This window comes from Notechis scutatus, chromosome 3 (genome assembly GCF_049901735.1).
Source record: "Notechis scutatus isolate UNSWTSFEM ecotype Mainland chromosome 3, rNotScu1.2, whole genome shotgun sequence".
NCBI classification, from domain to species: domain Eukaryota; kingdom Metazoa; phylum Chordata; class Lepidosauria; order Squamata; family Elapidae; genus Notechis; species Notechis scutatus.
This window is the reverse complement of record NC_142011.1, coordinates 41,568,926-41,586,392: the sequence shown is the minus strand read 5'-3', so window position 1 is coordinate 41,586,392 and position 17,467 is coordinate 41,568,926. Positions and strand designations below refer to the sequence as shown.

At 36.1% G+C, this 17,467-nt stretch overlaps 1 protein-coding gene across 1 annotated transcript in view; it reads right to left on the bottom strand.

Annotated features, from left to right (window-relative positions):
• KCND3 (potassium voltage-gated channel subfamily D member 3) overlaps positions 1-17,467 on the bottom strand; it is a 321,194-nt gene that overhangs the window by 34,277 nt on the left and 269,450 nt on the right. The window contains exon 4 of the mRNA XM_026675177.2: positions 4,525-4,626. Coding sequence (XP_026530962.1) covers positions 4,525-4,626 — 102 coding nt within the window. The remainder of the gene's footprint in view (positions 1-4,524; positions 4,627-17,467) is intronic.

Here is a 17,467-nt window from a genome sequence, read left to right as displayed (position 1 = left end):
AAAACCACAAAATCTGTAAAATAAGTTCAAAGTTATGATATGTTCTCAAACCACCTGATTTGATTTGGTTGTTTTGCTTTGAAACATATTCCTGGTTCAATTTGTGAATCAGCTTTGATGGGTTGATTCAATAAAGGGGTTTTAAATCAAAATACTCCTTTGGAGCTTTGAACAGCCATGCTTAATAGCATCCTTTCTCTCTACTCTCCAATTGTTTTGTCCTGTAATCTCCAGAATTCCTGGGCAGAAAAAAGAAAGGAATAGCTTGTCAAGTAAACCAATACCAGCTTCTCTCCCAAAATAATGAAATTTAACTCAATACCTTTCTTCCACTCTAATATTGCTATTTCATAATCAAAAGGTAGAAACAAGCAGAAAAATAAATTAATGATTTTTAACACATTAGGATGGTAAAAGGAGTCATGGTGGTGTACTGAGCCTTGGTGGTACAGTGGTTAGAATGCAATATTGCTGGCTAACTTTGCCCACAGTCTAGAGTTCAATCCTGACCGGTTCAAAGTTGATTCCGCCTTCCATCCTTTTGAGGTTGATAAAATGAGGACTCAGATTGTTGGGGGCAATATGCTAGCTTTGTAAATCACTTAGAGAGTAATATAAAGCACTACGAAGTGGTATATAAGTTTAAATGCTATTGCTAAAAAGCTGAAAACTTTCCAAAGAAGGACAGAAAAAGAGTCAGTCAGACTGATCAATTTATTGCTGTTAATAATTATCGTTTGAATATTTTATTAAAAGTTAGTAAATTGAACTTACTGGATTTTTTTTTTTTGTAAATTTTATTTGAGTTTTCACAAAGAGAAAAAAAAATACAAATAAAACATCTTTTTTGAAAGCAGCATAATCCCGGGTTACATTTCTTCGTACAGACACAAATTCAGGTTCATGCTCATTTTTATATTCTATTCCATATCGTATTACTATTTTACATTTTCTGCATAGCTTCTCCCCTCTTTTAATTTTCTCAATTTTATTTTAATTATCTCATCTCAATTCAAATAATTGTATTTATATATTTTTTCTGACCTGTTTCAATTATCTATTATCTTTTCTCATTAAACAAAATTTCTCCTGTAGTTACTGATTGGAGTATGACGCCTTTATATCTTTTCCTTAAAGTTGTAACATTCAGTATAATACATAACTTCCATTCAGATTCTGCTTGGTACATTCTTAAAATACACACTGTATTCTTAAAAAAAGAAAAAAAAATATATAAATGTATATAATTAAAACAACATTCCATTCCAATTCAATTCTATCATTAATATTAATATTCATTAAAGTCTTAACAACTTTAACATTACTTTTCAATTAAATATCATACTTCTATGGGAACAATTATAAGCTTTCCATAGTTAATTCCCCCCCTCTTCACTTATATTTTATAAAACATTAACTAATTAAAATGTTCCTGTTCCTTCCTAATTCAATTTTCTCATTTATTTTATTTCACTTATTTTATTCACAAACATTTCACTAAATTACACTAACTATTTTATCCCTCATTTTAATCATACATTGTTTCCAATTTTCTAAAGTTATTTCTATTACTAATATAACAATACAGTCTTATGTACCTTTACAGAATCCCTTTTTCAGTTAAATTTTCACCCATTATCTCTAAATAGGTCCTGTTTCTCTATATCTTGCTTCAGTTCTTTGTAACTTCTTTTCCTTTCCTTCTTCCCTCTCTTCTTCTCTCTCTCCCTTTTACCCCCTTGTCTCTCTACCTCTATTTCTCTCTTCTGTATTCCCCTTTTCTGTTGCTTTCCAGTATTATACTTATTTTTCAAATTATTTTTCTTTTCTTTGGTTGTTTTTTTAAGTCTTAAATTCTCCATTCTCTTTCCCCCCTTTCCTTTTTCTTCCCCACATAGAATTACTTGTTCATTAAAGATGGCTTCTTCTTTGTCCCAGTCTTCTTGCTTTGCAGTCTTTTCTTGTTGTTTCTCATAGTTCCAAATCTCCATTTCTAAGAATTGAAAAACGAAGCCAAAAGAACCCTTCCCTTCTTGTGCATCTTCTTTGTACTTTTTAAGTTCCATTTTCAATTCATCCATTGTATAAATTTTATAACAACCACCCAATTGATTTTAGTCATTCAAATATAATAACCAAAAATCCAAAGATCACCAAATAATCCAAATACACGCAAGCTGTTTCTTTTTTGCTCTTTTTTTCACTTTCTCTTCCTGGGGTTACTATTTAGTTACAAAGGTTCAGTTAAAATGTATCTTTTAGAAGTCTTCTTGAAGTTTTACTGTAGATTGTTTTTAATTCCAGGCAGTCTCCTCCCTCTTCCAGATCCTGCCCTTATTCTTTTTCTCTCCCTTCCTGCTTATGAAAAAGAAAGTTTTAAATGTCCAGAAATCTTTATTATCCCTTTGGCATTTTGTTTTATTTTCAGCTTAATTGCCTATTGATGTCAAAGTGGATTTTTCTGATTTCTTATTTAAGTCTCTTAGTTGTCAATATAGGGAAGGAGAGAGAAGAAAAAAAAGCCAAACCTTTCCCTTTTCACTTTCCTTCACTGCTTCCGACTCTTCTTTGGGAGCGATGTTATTTTTTGTAAGTTTAAATTCCAGGGTACCTTGGTTGTTGCTTTTACAATTTAACCCGGTCAGCCAAAACTTTCACTTCTTATCTTCCTCCTGCACATTCTTTTCCAGTCGAGTTCTTCTTTGTGGTGGCCATTTCTGACCACCGCTGCCACCGCCTTCGGGAAAGGGAGTAATGGCCAGCTGAGGAAGAGAGATGCAGCTCTCCTCGACCCTGCTGGTGGTCTCCCCCCTCTTCACCACCTCTACGGGATGGCTTAGCCCCAAAACCAGCTGGCTCGGGGCGCTCCAGCGGCGAGCCCAGACAGAAACCATGCACGATCGCGGATTTCTGTCTGTCGCCAAAGCCCTTCAAACCGGAAGTCCCAAACTTACTGGAATTTATTGAAGGTAATTTGTTTTTTTGCAAACTGAGTCTGTAATTGTGTTTTATTAGAAAAAGAAAAGAAACAACTCCAGTTTGGAAGAAAAATCCATAATTTAGAAAAACACAGGATTGTAGTATTCTGACAATACCATGATACTTTCTTTCTAAAAAACCTTCAGGAAAAACCCTGAAAATCTCTGAAATTAAAGAGATATAATTCATTCATCCTTGTTGTGGCTCCGATTCCCGAGCCTGTGCTGTTAGAGGAAGAGGACTCGGAAGATGAGGAGGAGGAACTGGGAATGCCTTCCTCCCCAGGACCTTCCTCTCTGGCAATGCCTTCCTCCCTGATAATGCCTCAGGTTTCATCAGACAACCGAGAGGAACAGCCTGAGATTAATTAGGAGGAAGGCATATCGGAGCAGCCCCTGACAGGGAGTCAAGAGGAAGAATGTTGGCTTGATCTTAGGCAGTGCCGTAGGGAGAAATGTGAGCAGCAACGTAGGAGGGTCAGAGAATGAGCTGAGTCATTGAGCCACACCCCACAGGGGATAAAAGTGGGTGTGTTGTCGGCTGGAACTTTGTATGGGACAAAGTTTGATCTTACTTCAGGTTTTCTTTGTGAATGATTTTCGTGGTCTGCCTTGTAATTTTCTGTAAGTAGCTTTTTATTTGTTATCAGTTCGGACTTGGCAGGCAGAGTGTGTTGGAATGCCAAGGACATTATCAGTTCCAAAGAATTAACTCTGTGAAGTCCGAGCCAGCCTGCCTGCCTGTGTTTGTGTGAGTTTGTACTCTTTCATATTTTGGGAAAGAAGAAAGGTGAGACAGAACACATCCTTATTCCCAATCTAGTTAAAATTGACATTATTCCCAATCTAGCAAAATTATCATCTTAAATATGGTTTTTGGCAGGCCTTCTCCTGGGCTTCTAACAAAATTAAAACATTTTTTCCCTTAGAGACAGATGCAGCGATTGGAAAAGCTGCTGATGAAATTTGCTTCTCTTAACTTCTATCCTACTTTATTATATTTAGTTTAGGCCAATTGAATGTTAGGCTTCTAATTAGTTTAAGTGAAATATGCCAGTGGACAAGGCTAAATATCTAAGTCTGAATCCTGTATTTTGTGCTTATAAAAGAAAATTAAGATGGTTACTATTTTCAGAGATTCAAAGTAGCAGAATTACTGACCCGATAACCTTGTAGTACAAGGAATTTAAGCATTTTGATATATAGAAATGGATCTAGCAATGGATTGTGTCTATAATTAACTAACAAACAAAAGATAGTGGTGATTGATGACCATTCAAATGTTTAACTGGAAAATAATGGTTTTGTTAACCTGAATGACGTGCTTGCTTGTCAATTGAGTCTGATTTTATTCTGTTAATATTAATTTTCATAATTTAGCAATTAACCTCATTTAATAGTATTAAAATATAGAGATGCATATTTAGCATCTGCCATAGAACTGATTAAAGCAGAATTCAAGTCTACCTACAAAATTGACTAAATAAGCGGGAATGCAGTTATCTTAAAAATTCCTATAAAGATTCTCATTTTCCAGTCCACATACCGTCAACTCCAGTGCTTCGTTGAGAAGGCCATTGCGCTTACTGTGAAGGTAGGCACTAGAACTTCCTGTTTTGGCTACACGAATCCTGGCTAACCGGGCTTTCTGCAAAAGGAAAGAAAGAGGAGACAGGTTACCTTTCAATATTAATGGGTGATATCTGAATCTGAATGTTTAAAGCTTTATTATACCAGAAGTATAAAATAGTGGAGATTAATATGGGCTTGTCCTCCTATTATTGAATTTTTTTTCTCATATGGTTCTGTAAAAAGATTTTGGAAAGAGTAACATGGTTGAGATTTGTGAATATGTTTTGAGTGATGTACCACATGAGATTGAACTTACTGAGATAAAGTATAGCAAAAACAACATCTGAAGAAATATTAATGCTGTTTTATAATGGAGACAGTGTAAAATGAGGAGTTATATGTGTTTACCCTGTGTTAATGAACTGGATCTGTAGTAATATATTGAAAGCTTTGATCAATTATTCCATATGATTAAGATTTAATGCTGTGTTTAAAAACTGAATGTTTTCTGTAGCTAGGTATTTTATTTTTATGCTTTCCTTTCACCCCATTTATTTGTATTTGTATTTTATTGCATTCTTTTTTATTCCTATACATTACAGAAAATATTTAAAAAAATGAACCCATCATTATTGAGCTATATACTGTACTTTTCTTTCTTCTGAAAAAGCATGCAACCGAAGCTAAGCACCAGCATTTTTACTATGAAAGGAAGAAAGTTTGTACTATTAATGAAAGTTAAGCATTGCGACAATTTATTATTCCTATTCATTGTTCGCTAAATCTGGATTTAAACTCTGAAGTCTATAAGAAAAGTCCTGCTTCTGTTTTATACCTGCTTAGTGACTGAGGTAAAAAGTCTATGCCACATGCAAGGAATGCTCTGCCTCTGAAGCTTGACTCCTCTCCAGCACTATTGATGGAGCAGCAAATGCCTAGTAAATTTTTGAGTGTCATATTCTTGTTGTCCTTTACCAATGTATTCCCTGGCTCTCTGCTTCTGCAATAATGTGCATTAGAATGTTCTCTGCTTTATTTTCTGATTAGGAAGACTGCCTGCCTACAATGGTATCAGCCCATTGGTTGCAGACAAAAGCAGATGAAAGTAACAAGTTGTGTGAGGGATTGAATCCATTGCCTGTTGGGTATGACTTGTAATTTTGAAAGGGACCTGCATCTCTCAAGTCTATTTTCTTATTAATTTGGAATACTTCTGACTTACCTACAACTAAACAATGAAAAGACTGATGACATTTTGCATATTCACGCTGCAATCCTTGGTGGAAACCATTTACCCAAGAAACTATACTTAGAATATAAATATAACAATGGCACTGTAACCATTTTCAGTGGCTGTTTTTTAACAAACTACAAGAATAGTGCAGAGGAAAAACTATAACAATGAACCTAGCAGGTATGCTCATCAGTTGTCTTGTCTCTATACCAATGCCAAAATATGAAAATTAAACAGGGTATGCTAAGGTTCCTAAATCAGGAAGACAGAATGAAACTTGACAGAATGGTATTTATGTTTTTCACATAATATTGGAAAACTACAACTTGATAGTATGATACTTATGTTTGTCACATAGTATTGAAAATCTAGGACTTAGGCAAAGGAAATAGGTGCAATAGAAAAATATATGCATATTATACTATATAAAAGAAGAAAATATATGCTTGCACAGAAATCTAGGAATTAAAGCATGGAAATGCTGTTAAAAATATTTGGGTAAAAATAAAAGAAGACAGAAAGAGAAGTAATGCCACCAAGGGAGTTTATTTTAGACCACCTTAAGCAGATAAAGGAGATGGATGAGGTCTTTCTATGACAAATAACCATTATTTCAGAGACACATGCAATAATGGGATAATGGGAGATTTGACATTTGCAGGAAATATAAGTCTGCTAAGAGTCAGAGGTCTAACAGATTTTCTTTTGTTGGCAACTTCACTTGTCAGAAGATGGAAGACTGAAGAAGGAAGTCTGCTACTCTGGACCTAGTCCTCTCCAGCACAAAGGAATTGTTTGAAGGAGAAATGGCAGCTGTTATCTTAAGGAAAGTCATCCTGGTATCTTTGAAATTGAAAATTGAAATGCTTAATAGAATAACAGAATAACAGAGTAGGAAGAGACCTTGTGTGTGAGTGTGTGTGTGTGTGTGTGTGTGTGTGTGAGAGAGAGAGAGAGAGAGAGAGAGAGAAGGAGGGAGGGAGAGGGAGAGAGAAGACCCTACAAAGATCAAAAGTTGCTACTATCTTACTCAGTTTGGTCATATAACTATAGCACTGTTACTATCACACCAGCATGCACTGTTGTCATATGCACAAAATATGGTCATTAGCGCACACATTGGTTGGAAAATAATTTTTTAGTATTATTGTGGCTACAAATAGTCACTAGCTGTGGTAGTTGCTAAACAAAATGTAGAAAGTGAGTAAGGAAAGTTTAAAAAAGTAAAAACATGAGATAGAAAAACAGAAATATAAATGTCTCGTTTATATGACACCCTTCTCCATCCCTCCTTCATTCTATTATTGCAAATCATTTTTGCTTCCATCACATCCACACAGTGTTTGTCTTTTGTTCTTTAACTATCTCAACTCTCATGTTTTCAGGATTTCATTAATTCAGTCCAATCACAGTGTTCTTTATTTATTTATTAATCAAACTAATGTAGCTATGCACTCATGAGAAGTGACTCTGGGTGGCCTAGAACAATCAATAAAAAACAATGCATAAATGAAAACAGATTTCTAAAAATATAAAAAGCAACCTTATAATAAAATTTATTTAAAACTTTAAAAAAATGTACAAATCCCTAGCGGAGAGAACTTGAGTGCATTCCCAACATGGAGCCATCTAAGAAAGTCTCTGGTTCCCCCTGGGATAGCATAACCAGGTCTTGAGGGCCTTCTGAAATATGAAAAAGGATGAACCTAATATTGAAAGGAAAATGTTCCATAAGGTGGGCACTATGACAGAGAAGGCTTACCATTTAGGATCCATCAAAGGTAGGCAGATAGTACCCACATCATGCCCTATCTACTGGATCTAAGGAGCTGGGCTGATGTAAATGGGGAAAGGTGGTCCCTCAGATAGACCAGTCAGTTCCATGCCATGAAAGTCTTTAAAGGGTAAAACCAGAACTTTGACTTAGATGCAGAAGAAGCAAACTGGCAAACAATGCAACTCCTGAGCAGAGGTGTAATATGTGCATTCCTAGGAGCATGCATAACTGCCTTTGCTGCTGAATTCTGTACTAGCTGTAGCTTTTGAATACTCTTCAAGGCATGTGCCTGCAGAACATATTATGATAGATCAAACTGGAGGTGACTATGGTAGAACATGAATGACTATCAGCAGAACCTCCAAATCCAGGAATGGGCATAATAGGCACACCCTGAAGCTATGCAAAAGCCCTCCTAGCCACAATGGTCACTTGCTTCTGGAGCAGGATTTATTAATCTAGTTCTAGAGGATTGCATATCCTGTCTGTCTGGGGTAGTGCAATCTCAAAAACCGACATCAATATTATAGTTTAATTAAACGCAATTACAGTGAAAGCAGATTCAGTTTCAGTTCTAACTCCATCCACTACTTTTTGGACTGGGTCCCTGATATCTCAAGGTAAAATTAAGCTCAGTGCAGAAAGAGTTGCATCTCTTTGGTGTATTGACTTGTTCATTTCATTTAAAATAAGTTTCTTTACATGGATTTCATAAGTGTATATTGTAATGTTTTCTCTTCATTCTTTAAACATATTACTTCTCTTTACTACTAGAGTGCTGAAATAAATCTAGGGAAAGGTGAGACTAATAACTGGATCCAAACTCTAGAAGTTAGCTAACATATAGCCATATATATAGCCTACCCATATCTGCTATAAATTGGGAATATTGCACCCGGAGGCTTTTGGGTGTTTGAACAGCAGTTGAGTTAAGGTTTATCAATAGTCTTAATAAACTTAGAAGTGCACATATATCAGGTGTACAAATATAGTAATAGTGCATAGATTTACATACTACTTCATGTAAGTGCTTAGAGCATTCTCTGAGTCATTTACAAATGTCAGTATGTTGCCCCCTAGAATCTGGCTCCTCATTTTATTGACCTCAGAAGGATGGAAAACTGAATGAATCTTGAGCTGATCAGAATCGAGCTCCTAGCTGTGAGTAGAGTTAGCCTGCAGTATTGCATTCTAATCACTGTTCCACCATGGCTCTTATAAAATATAGAACAGTAGGATAATAGAGACTGATGCAACAATAAAAATGATATTTTTCAAATTTTCAGCAGAGACTAAGCAAGTCATACTTGACTGTTCAAATGTCTGGAAAACCTGTCATTTTAGAATTCTGTATGAATTAGTTTCCAAATGTGGTAAGGTTCATGTCAACAAGCTGTAGTTTCCTAGCAACCCTCCTTATCATTTCCATACTGACATCATATGTGCACTTATACACAAAGGAAGTACTCATTATAGCAGGGGGAAAAACATCTGTGTGAAGAAAACCTATGTCCAGAAATAGATGGTGCTCTCTATAATGCTAGCCATTAAGAATTCGTGCCATGAAATATTTAGGAAGAATTGGTTTTATGCTGTGCACATGCAGCCAATCAATTAACATACTGTTTATCAGCTGCAAATCTGTAATTGAAGAAAATAACTATTCACCAGGACCCCCAAAATGGGTGTAGTGAGTTACACTACAGATCTAAATTGTATATTTAAACTGTATCTATAGGTACTAAGATAGAGGTAACTAACCTGATGCAATGAACTTTTCCAGTTCTCTCAGTGCTACCAAAAATTAATACCAAATTTAAGATTGCATATGAAAACGGGAGAAGATATTGCATATATGGGAAGTAAAGTATGCTCCATTGTGTTAAAGGTTACTCTGAATCATTAAATGAAACACTAAGCCCACCCGGATTTACTCACTGAGACTTTTGAAAAGGAATTCTGCATTCTATTAATAACTGGTAGGGAAGAGTTCAGTGGAACACTAGTTATAGCAATACTAATTAAAAAATGAATATTTAAGTTCTACGCTTAATAGATTCAATCTGTATCATTTAGATTTACCAAAATGTTCTAATACCATTCTTGGCTTCAAAACGGAACTCAGTAATACTCCAGTATTTTACATTGGCCTAAGCATTAGACACCTTCATAGCTGTTACAGAAGGAGAATCAATTTTATCGTATGTATTTAATGCCTAATTCCAAGGCAGGCCATTTTTATTATAATGCACTAATCTATAGAATTTGATTTCATCCTCTTGGCAAAACCCAATACACTGTATATTTAACAGCTGCTTCGGTGTTTTTTCCTTCAGTAATTAATATTCAGAATATCTGCAGTAGTCACATCTGCTCTGTTCAGCACTGCATTGTATTCTTTGATTACAAGTTGCTTGAAATTTATTTGTAATATACCCAGCTTTATGTGGGCATTCACCTGTTTTAGACAAGTAGAAGAGGTTATCTCCTGCAACAAAGTATTCTTCCTGGATTACTCCATAGAAAATTGGTCTAAAACCTAGTGGGCATCTCAGGGTTATACAAAATATTTTGCACTGACATTTCTCAGTGTCTATTCATCACATATTACATTGGAAAGACATGTGTTCCCCTTTTCTCTACCATGCATGTTAGTAATCAATGCCATGTGTTTCATTTGCATTTGTTCTGTGCCAGCATTTATAAGTCAAGAGGCCAACCTTATACTGTGACAAAAAGTCACAGTGGAAGAATGCAAGGGTTCAGGGGGAAAATATTCAATTTCAAAATAGAAAGTTCAGTGCAGACAAATCCAAGATCCAGAAATTAGAACTAAATGTATCAATCCATCTGTCTTTCAAGGAACCTCACTGAAGATCTTTGCCCTGTTTGCTGGAACCTTTGGCACTTTGCAAGGTCTAAAGTAAGATGTTTTCCTGCTCAGATTCTAAGACAGGCAACTGCTAAGGGGTCTCTACAGCAGGTGGTTGAGGTCTAAACTGAATATGCCCTATTTTTCTGAGAGCTCACTCAAAAGCTCTCAAACCCTGTTTCTCCAAGGATCTGGCTTGTCAACATGCTTGGAGCAGCAATATGGCAATTGTTTTTCTGGTGACTGGTTCCTATACAGTTTAAAAGGTACTGTGCTCTTTCATTCATTCATTCATTTATTTCTCTATCACAACTGCATAGCTTAAGTCAACAGCAGCATTCTCTCTTTCCATCTTTCTCTTCCTGTCCCATCCCACTCTCTGTTGTGTAAATACACCCCCCCACACACACAGCTGACATATGTTAGCATGGATTTTGCCAATTGATATAGCACTTTGCAGTTATGTTTGCCTCTTCTAAATCCAGAAGTATCTTAACTATAATTAATCATAATGTTAATAATGTTCCAGTATTATCTATTTTAATCAGCAGAGGCTCTCTATTAATATGCAAGAATACTGCAAGAACATGAAACTACATGAAGTGCTGCCTGCTTCCTTTGTTGAATTTCCTTGACACTAATTATTGGAGTAAGGTGATGCTGTGTAATAGAATGTGGAAATGGGAGATTGGGAGAAGGATGTCGCCTGGGGAACAGTCAGATTAAGAGCATAGTGCATAGTGGGGGGAGCAAAAGGCTTAGGAGGGACACTCACTAAGTTATTGGCCTGTAAAAGTGACAACGGGAGACTGAACTATCAGACTTGCAAGACAAGTAGACCAAGTAGGAAACCCAGCCAGATAAACTAATTCTATTTTTTATTGTAAAATTATATTAACAGAATCTTGCAAGCCCTACCTTTGTTGTTACCTTTATACCCCAATAACTTAGGGAAGGTCCCACCTGAGCTATCTACGATGCAGCTGTGGGCTACGCTCCCTCTTTTCTGTCTTCCCTAGGCAGCACCTCTTTGTGTGATGTCCCAAAGTGTAATTGTATGTGGGAATGGCTTTGAAAGATGAGGGAAAGTTATTCTGCCAAGAGAATGATCAGACAAGAGTAGGAGTATCCCCCAGTGGCTTAATGGTTAGAGAAATAAACATAGGTTTATTGCCCTAATTGATCAGGATGTTAAAAGTGACAGCAGGAGGCAAGGTTATTCCCACCTACCCTTAATTGTTGTGACATGAAAAAGCAATAGAGATAAAGAATCGAATTTCTATACCAGCAAAAATAATAGGTTTTATGCAGTTCAATAGCTCTGCTATGATGCCTGGAAACAGCACTGCTTCACTATGCAGAACAACATCAAAGGGACATTTCAGTGAAGGTTTAACTTTACTAACCAGTTTTCAGAGGTTTTTTTTATATACATAATTCTTGATTGCTATTATATGATTGATTTATAAAGGAAGATAAAACAGAGTGGGGTAAAATAGCTTTAGTTGAACTATTGATTTCAATGGGAAAAGGTAGTTATGTATTTCATTACATTAGTACCAGTCAGAACAAAGTGCAGTTAACTTAGATTGGATCTTCTGATTCAATATATTTTGGTGAAATATTTCTACCCACTCAATTTTAAGTTAATACTTTTCAATGTATTAAGAACAATTGAAGTATACCTGGACTCACTTCATTATAAAACAAAACCAGCTGAAGTTAGTAACAGACAAGTTAACTATAATAAACTGAAATCTTTCTTTTAACATTAACTCTTTGATAAATAATATTAGTCCCATCATTGGCATTTACATTTGCAGTGCTGTCTGCACTGCACCACTTGAATATGTATAATCTCTTTTTGCATGATAAAGCAGTAGTTCCATTTAGTGTATGAGTTACTAAAGGTTTCTTTCCTCCCTCCCTCCCTCCCTTCCAGCTTGCCTGCCTGCCTACCTTTCCTATTTTTGCAAATGAATGTAGATTAACAATTGTATTAAGCTATTTTAGGATTTTTACTACAATGTCTGTGAGATTCTCATCTAAAATAGTTTGAGAAACAATTTTCACCCTCAAAGGGATTAAGAAAGTAAACGTGGTTTCTTGATTATCCCCCCACCCGCCCCCAATGTCCCCTGTGTTATGATAAGATGCTGATAAAATGTCAGCTACTAAGGTATAGGACAAACTAGTGAGCATCCAGGAAAGTTACAGGCTATAATGAGATGTATGGCAACTCAGTGAATAGTTGACAAGCTTCCATTTTGTTCTCAAGGAGAAGTGAAGAGACCAAAGGCATACTGTTTTTGACTCTGTATAAAAGACAGTGCTTAAGTTGCCTATGAGAACAGTAGTTTGTAAACTTTTTCCATGCTTTACCTGTCACAGTCAATTACAAAGATCATGTTGTCTTCGTCTTAGAAAGCAGAGTAGAAAAGAATTCTAAGAAATGTTCATATGACACAGAAAGAATCACTGAATCAATTCTTTTTGTAGAAAAAAAAAAGAGGAATGCATGACTGCTCGTATAAAAGTAATCTAGAATCCATGTTCATCTGAGCATAAATAAAAATGGTAACACTGAACACATTTGTTCATGTGCATTCCATTTAGTATCTGTTAAACCACTTTATCACATAACAAAGAGATAACCTTGTAGCTAACGGAGAACATGTGCAGTGTATTTGTACCTGTAATGATAGTGTAGGGATAAAGGACAAGGTCATACAGTTTAATTCATTTAGAAAAGAAAAAGATTCATGTAAAACTTCTGTATCAAAGCTTGCTTCTGCTCTATCCTTTGAAGAGCTGAGGGAACATATTAATTATGCACATGGAAATTTAATTGGTTAGAACTCATATTTCATAATTTAATAAAATTGTGAACAGTATGAAGCTACACTTTATTCCATATCTATCTTCATTAGTTTCTGAAGATGAACAATTCCATTCTCTTCTTATATGGAATTCCTTTTTAATCTTATTTGCCCTTGGCTGGTAAAGAAACTGATCATCATTGCAAATGCAATGTATCATTTTATCTTCTTCAACACAGAAGAACATAATTTCCAATCTATTTATGGAACAATGACTGGAATATGGAACTCAGTAAGTACAGATTTACAAGATGATTAAAGAGGCAGATTCTGTAGCTAGATTGGACTAGATTTAGTCACTTTTAAAATCCATAGACTCCCTTTCAGATATGTCGCAGAACTTCCCATTCAGTTAGATATTTGATTTAGTCAGCATGGTTACTTCTACACATGAATTGATATCTAATTGATATCTAGATTTTGAAACAACTTTCATATTTTAATATTGGGTTAGTTTTCTCTCTTTGTAATTCATTATTCACGCTATCTAGAGTAATACAGATGGTCCAGTAGCACCATGGTCATATCACAATAAGATCTGACAAATTTGCTTTTATGAAAATCAAATTCTTTCAGGACCATTTGAAACTATCAGTGTCATATCTGGCTTGAACTCTGACCTATCACAAGAATGTTGCCAAGCTCAAGTGAAATAGCAATAGCACTTAGACTTCTTTACCGCTTCACAGTGCTTTACAGTCCTCTCTAAGCAGTTTACAGAGTCAACTGGGTCCTCATTTTACCAACCTTGGAAGGATGGAAGGCTGAATCAACCTTGAGCCATTCAGAATTGAACTGGAGTGAGCAGTGAGTTAATCTGCAGTACAGCATTCTAACCACTGTGCCACCACAGCTCTTTATGCTGATTTTATTCTCAGAACTTTAAATAATTTGAGGACATCTTACTGTCTGTCTTCACCTATCCCTGTTTACTCACATGTTAAATATTGCAAATGATGATTGGTAGCATAAGGGGGAGAGCTGTTTAGTTCATGAGCATACTATTGATGGTGTTGTATTATACAGATAATCCTTGTTTAATGACCAGTTGCTTTTCAACCATTTAAAGTTACAATGACCATGGAATGGTCATTGTAAATGGTTGCACTGCCTTTTCATAATCAGATGACTGCATTTGAAGACAGGCAGGGGTGGGATTCAATTTTTTTAACAACCGGTTCTGTGGGCGTGGCTTAGCTGTGGTCGGCATGACTTGCTGGTCATGTGACTGGGTGGGCGTGGCCAACTCGACGTCACTCACATCAAGGGGCGCTTCTTCTCGCCTGCCTCTCATGACAGTGGGGATGCTGCAATGGTCGTGTGAAAAATGGTCATAAGTCACTTTTTTCAGTGCCGTTGTAACTTTGAATGGTCACCAGTTTTAGACCAAAACTCAAAAAGGGTATGTAATCATGTTTGAATGTCAATCTTTCTAGCTAGCCAAGAAGCCTTGCTGAACGTCACTCATTTTGGTTCCTTGTCATTAAAAGCTTTCTGGCAGCTCTGCTTCATTATTCAATTATTTCTTCAAAGTGCTAACTCCAACAGGGGAGTATTTCATCCCAACAGCAGTATAAAAAGCTTAAAACAACCCTTCCCCTTTAAGAAAGTACCAGCAAAGAAAAAAAACTTCCTTCGGAGACAGTAAGTCTAGGCATACTGCCAAGAATGTAAGAAGGGCAGAGAAAAACAAAAGGAGATTTCTTCCAACAACTGGTTCTCTGAACTGCTTAGAAAGTTAACAACCGGTTCTAGATAATAGGTGAGAACCTGTAGAATCCCACCCCTGAAGACGGGACAGCTTTATGACTACTGATAATGTTTTGCCATCACATGATTGCAATTTGCAATATATTTTGTCATTTGCAGAATATTTTTGCTTGTTTTTGGCAAAATATTCCTGTTGAATTAATGGGTTCTTTTAATATCCACAGTGTTTGCTGTGAAAAAGTCTAGAAAATCACTTCTTGTAACGTTGGTGTCTCAATTTACATCTGTGATGATTTATCATCATAATTCCAAGATCAGTTAGTTATAAATCAAGGATTACCTGTAATCCCTAAGAAAATTCTGAGCATGAATTTGCTTTGCTATGATCCCCCTTGTTATGATTTTATGGAACTGCAATGGTGTCTGATTTGTAAAGGTTCTGTGGCTGTTGATTTATAGCATATTACAGCATCACCCAGCCATTGCTAGGATGAGTTACAGCCTGTCTCATTAATGATTTATTGCTGCAGTGATAGCTAGATGATGGTGTAAAATGCTAGTTGCCAGAATATATAAAAAAAGATGTTGAGATTATAGCAAGAATGCAGAGAAGAGCAACCAAGATGATTAGGGAATTGGATGGTAAAACATATGAAGAACAGTTGCATGAATTGGGTATGCCTAGTTTAATGAAAATAAGGATTGGGGTGAATTTATAGCCATGTCCCAATAACTAAGGGGCTGTCAGAAAAAAGAGGGGGGGCAACCTATTTCCCAAAGCAACTGAAGGCAGGACAAGAAACAAAGGATGGAAACTAATCAAGAAGAGAACCAACCTAGAAATAAGAAGAAACGTCTTGACAGTTAGAACAATAATCATTGGAACAACTTGCCTCCAAAAGTTGTGGGTTTTTAAGGGATTGGACAACCATTTGTCTGAAATGGTATAGAGTTTCCTGCCTGAGCAGGAGACTGGACGAAGATCTCTAAGGTCCTTTCCAACCCCTTATTCTGTTAGATAACGGATAATCAGAATTGGAAGGGACCTTATAGGTCATCTAGACCAACCCCCCCGACCAAGCGGGAGACCCGACATCATTTCTGACAAATGTCAGTCCAATCTCATCTTGAAAGTCTCAAGTGATGGCACTCCCACAATTTCCCGGGGCAAGGTGTTCCATTGGTTGATTGTTTTCACTGTCAGAAAGTTTCTCCTTATTTCCAAGTAAAATCTCTCCTTGTTCAGTTTCCATCCATTATATTCCTTGTCTGGCCTTCGGGTGCTTTAGAAAATAGCTTGACCCCTTCGTCTCTGTGGCAGCCCCTCAAATATTGGAAGACCATTATAATGTCTCCACTGGCCCTTCTCTTTACTAGACTAGCCAAGCCCAGTTCCTGCAACCATTCATTGTATGTTTTAGCCTCCAGTCCCCTCATCATCCTGGTTGCTCCTCTGTACTTTTTCTAGAGTCTCAACATCTTTTTTATAATGTGGTGATCAAAACTGGATGTAGTACTCTAGGTGTGGTCTTACTAAGGCTTTATAGAGTGGTATTAGTACCTCACTTGATCTTGATTGTATCCCTCTGTTAATACAACTTATTCTGCTAAAAATCATTAAAAAGAAAACCCACTTAATATTTTGGGTAGGATTTTTTTTTATTGTCAAGGGTTTATTAATTTTCTAATTTCCTGTTTATATGTTTCATTCTCTGTAGCATCCTGAATAATGACCTTAAAGGTTTTATAATAATAAACCAGTATATCAAATGTTGTAAGATCTTTCTGAAAATCTGTTCTTTTTAAAAAAACTTTTTATTAATTCTCAAATACATAACTCTAGCTCTCTTAAAGATGAATGCATAACCAAAATCTTATACAAAGAACACACAACCTTACATCAAAGGCAGAAAAACAAAAGTTGCCAGTGCCATTCATCTGCCAAACACGGAATAAGAGTCCATTTTAGTAACACATTTACTCCAGTTGTCATGGAGACTTATTTCCCTGGCTCATGATTCCGCTCTATGGTGTTGGTACACATCTCAGCTAGAATGGGCCTTAATTATCACAACTGGTAGTTTAGGAAACCTGAGATGCTTTCTGTATGCCACATGGTATGAGTCTGCCTGACTAGAGAGCTGACAGGGGAACAAAAAAATTAAAATTGCTTTTGGTTTTTACTTTTGTTTGATCTGCTTGACACTTATCATCAGACATACGTGAAGAAAAGGACTGCTTGAAAGACAATCTGCTGGATGGAAAGTCTTTTACTGATTTTGATATAAATCCTGGTCATGAGAAGCTGTATGTGCAACACAAAATATTCTGTCATTTTTCTTTAATATTCTATTTGTGATTTTTTAAATATCTCAGGACTCATGCATTCTTTACATTTAATTAAGGAGAGAAGCTAGAACTAAGAAATTTTTTTCCTGACAGTTA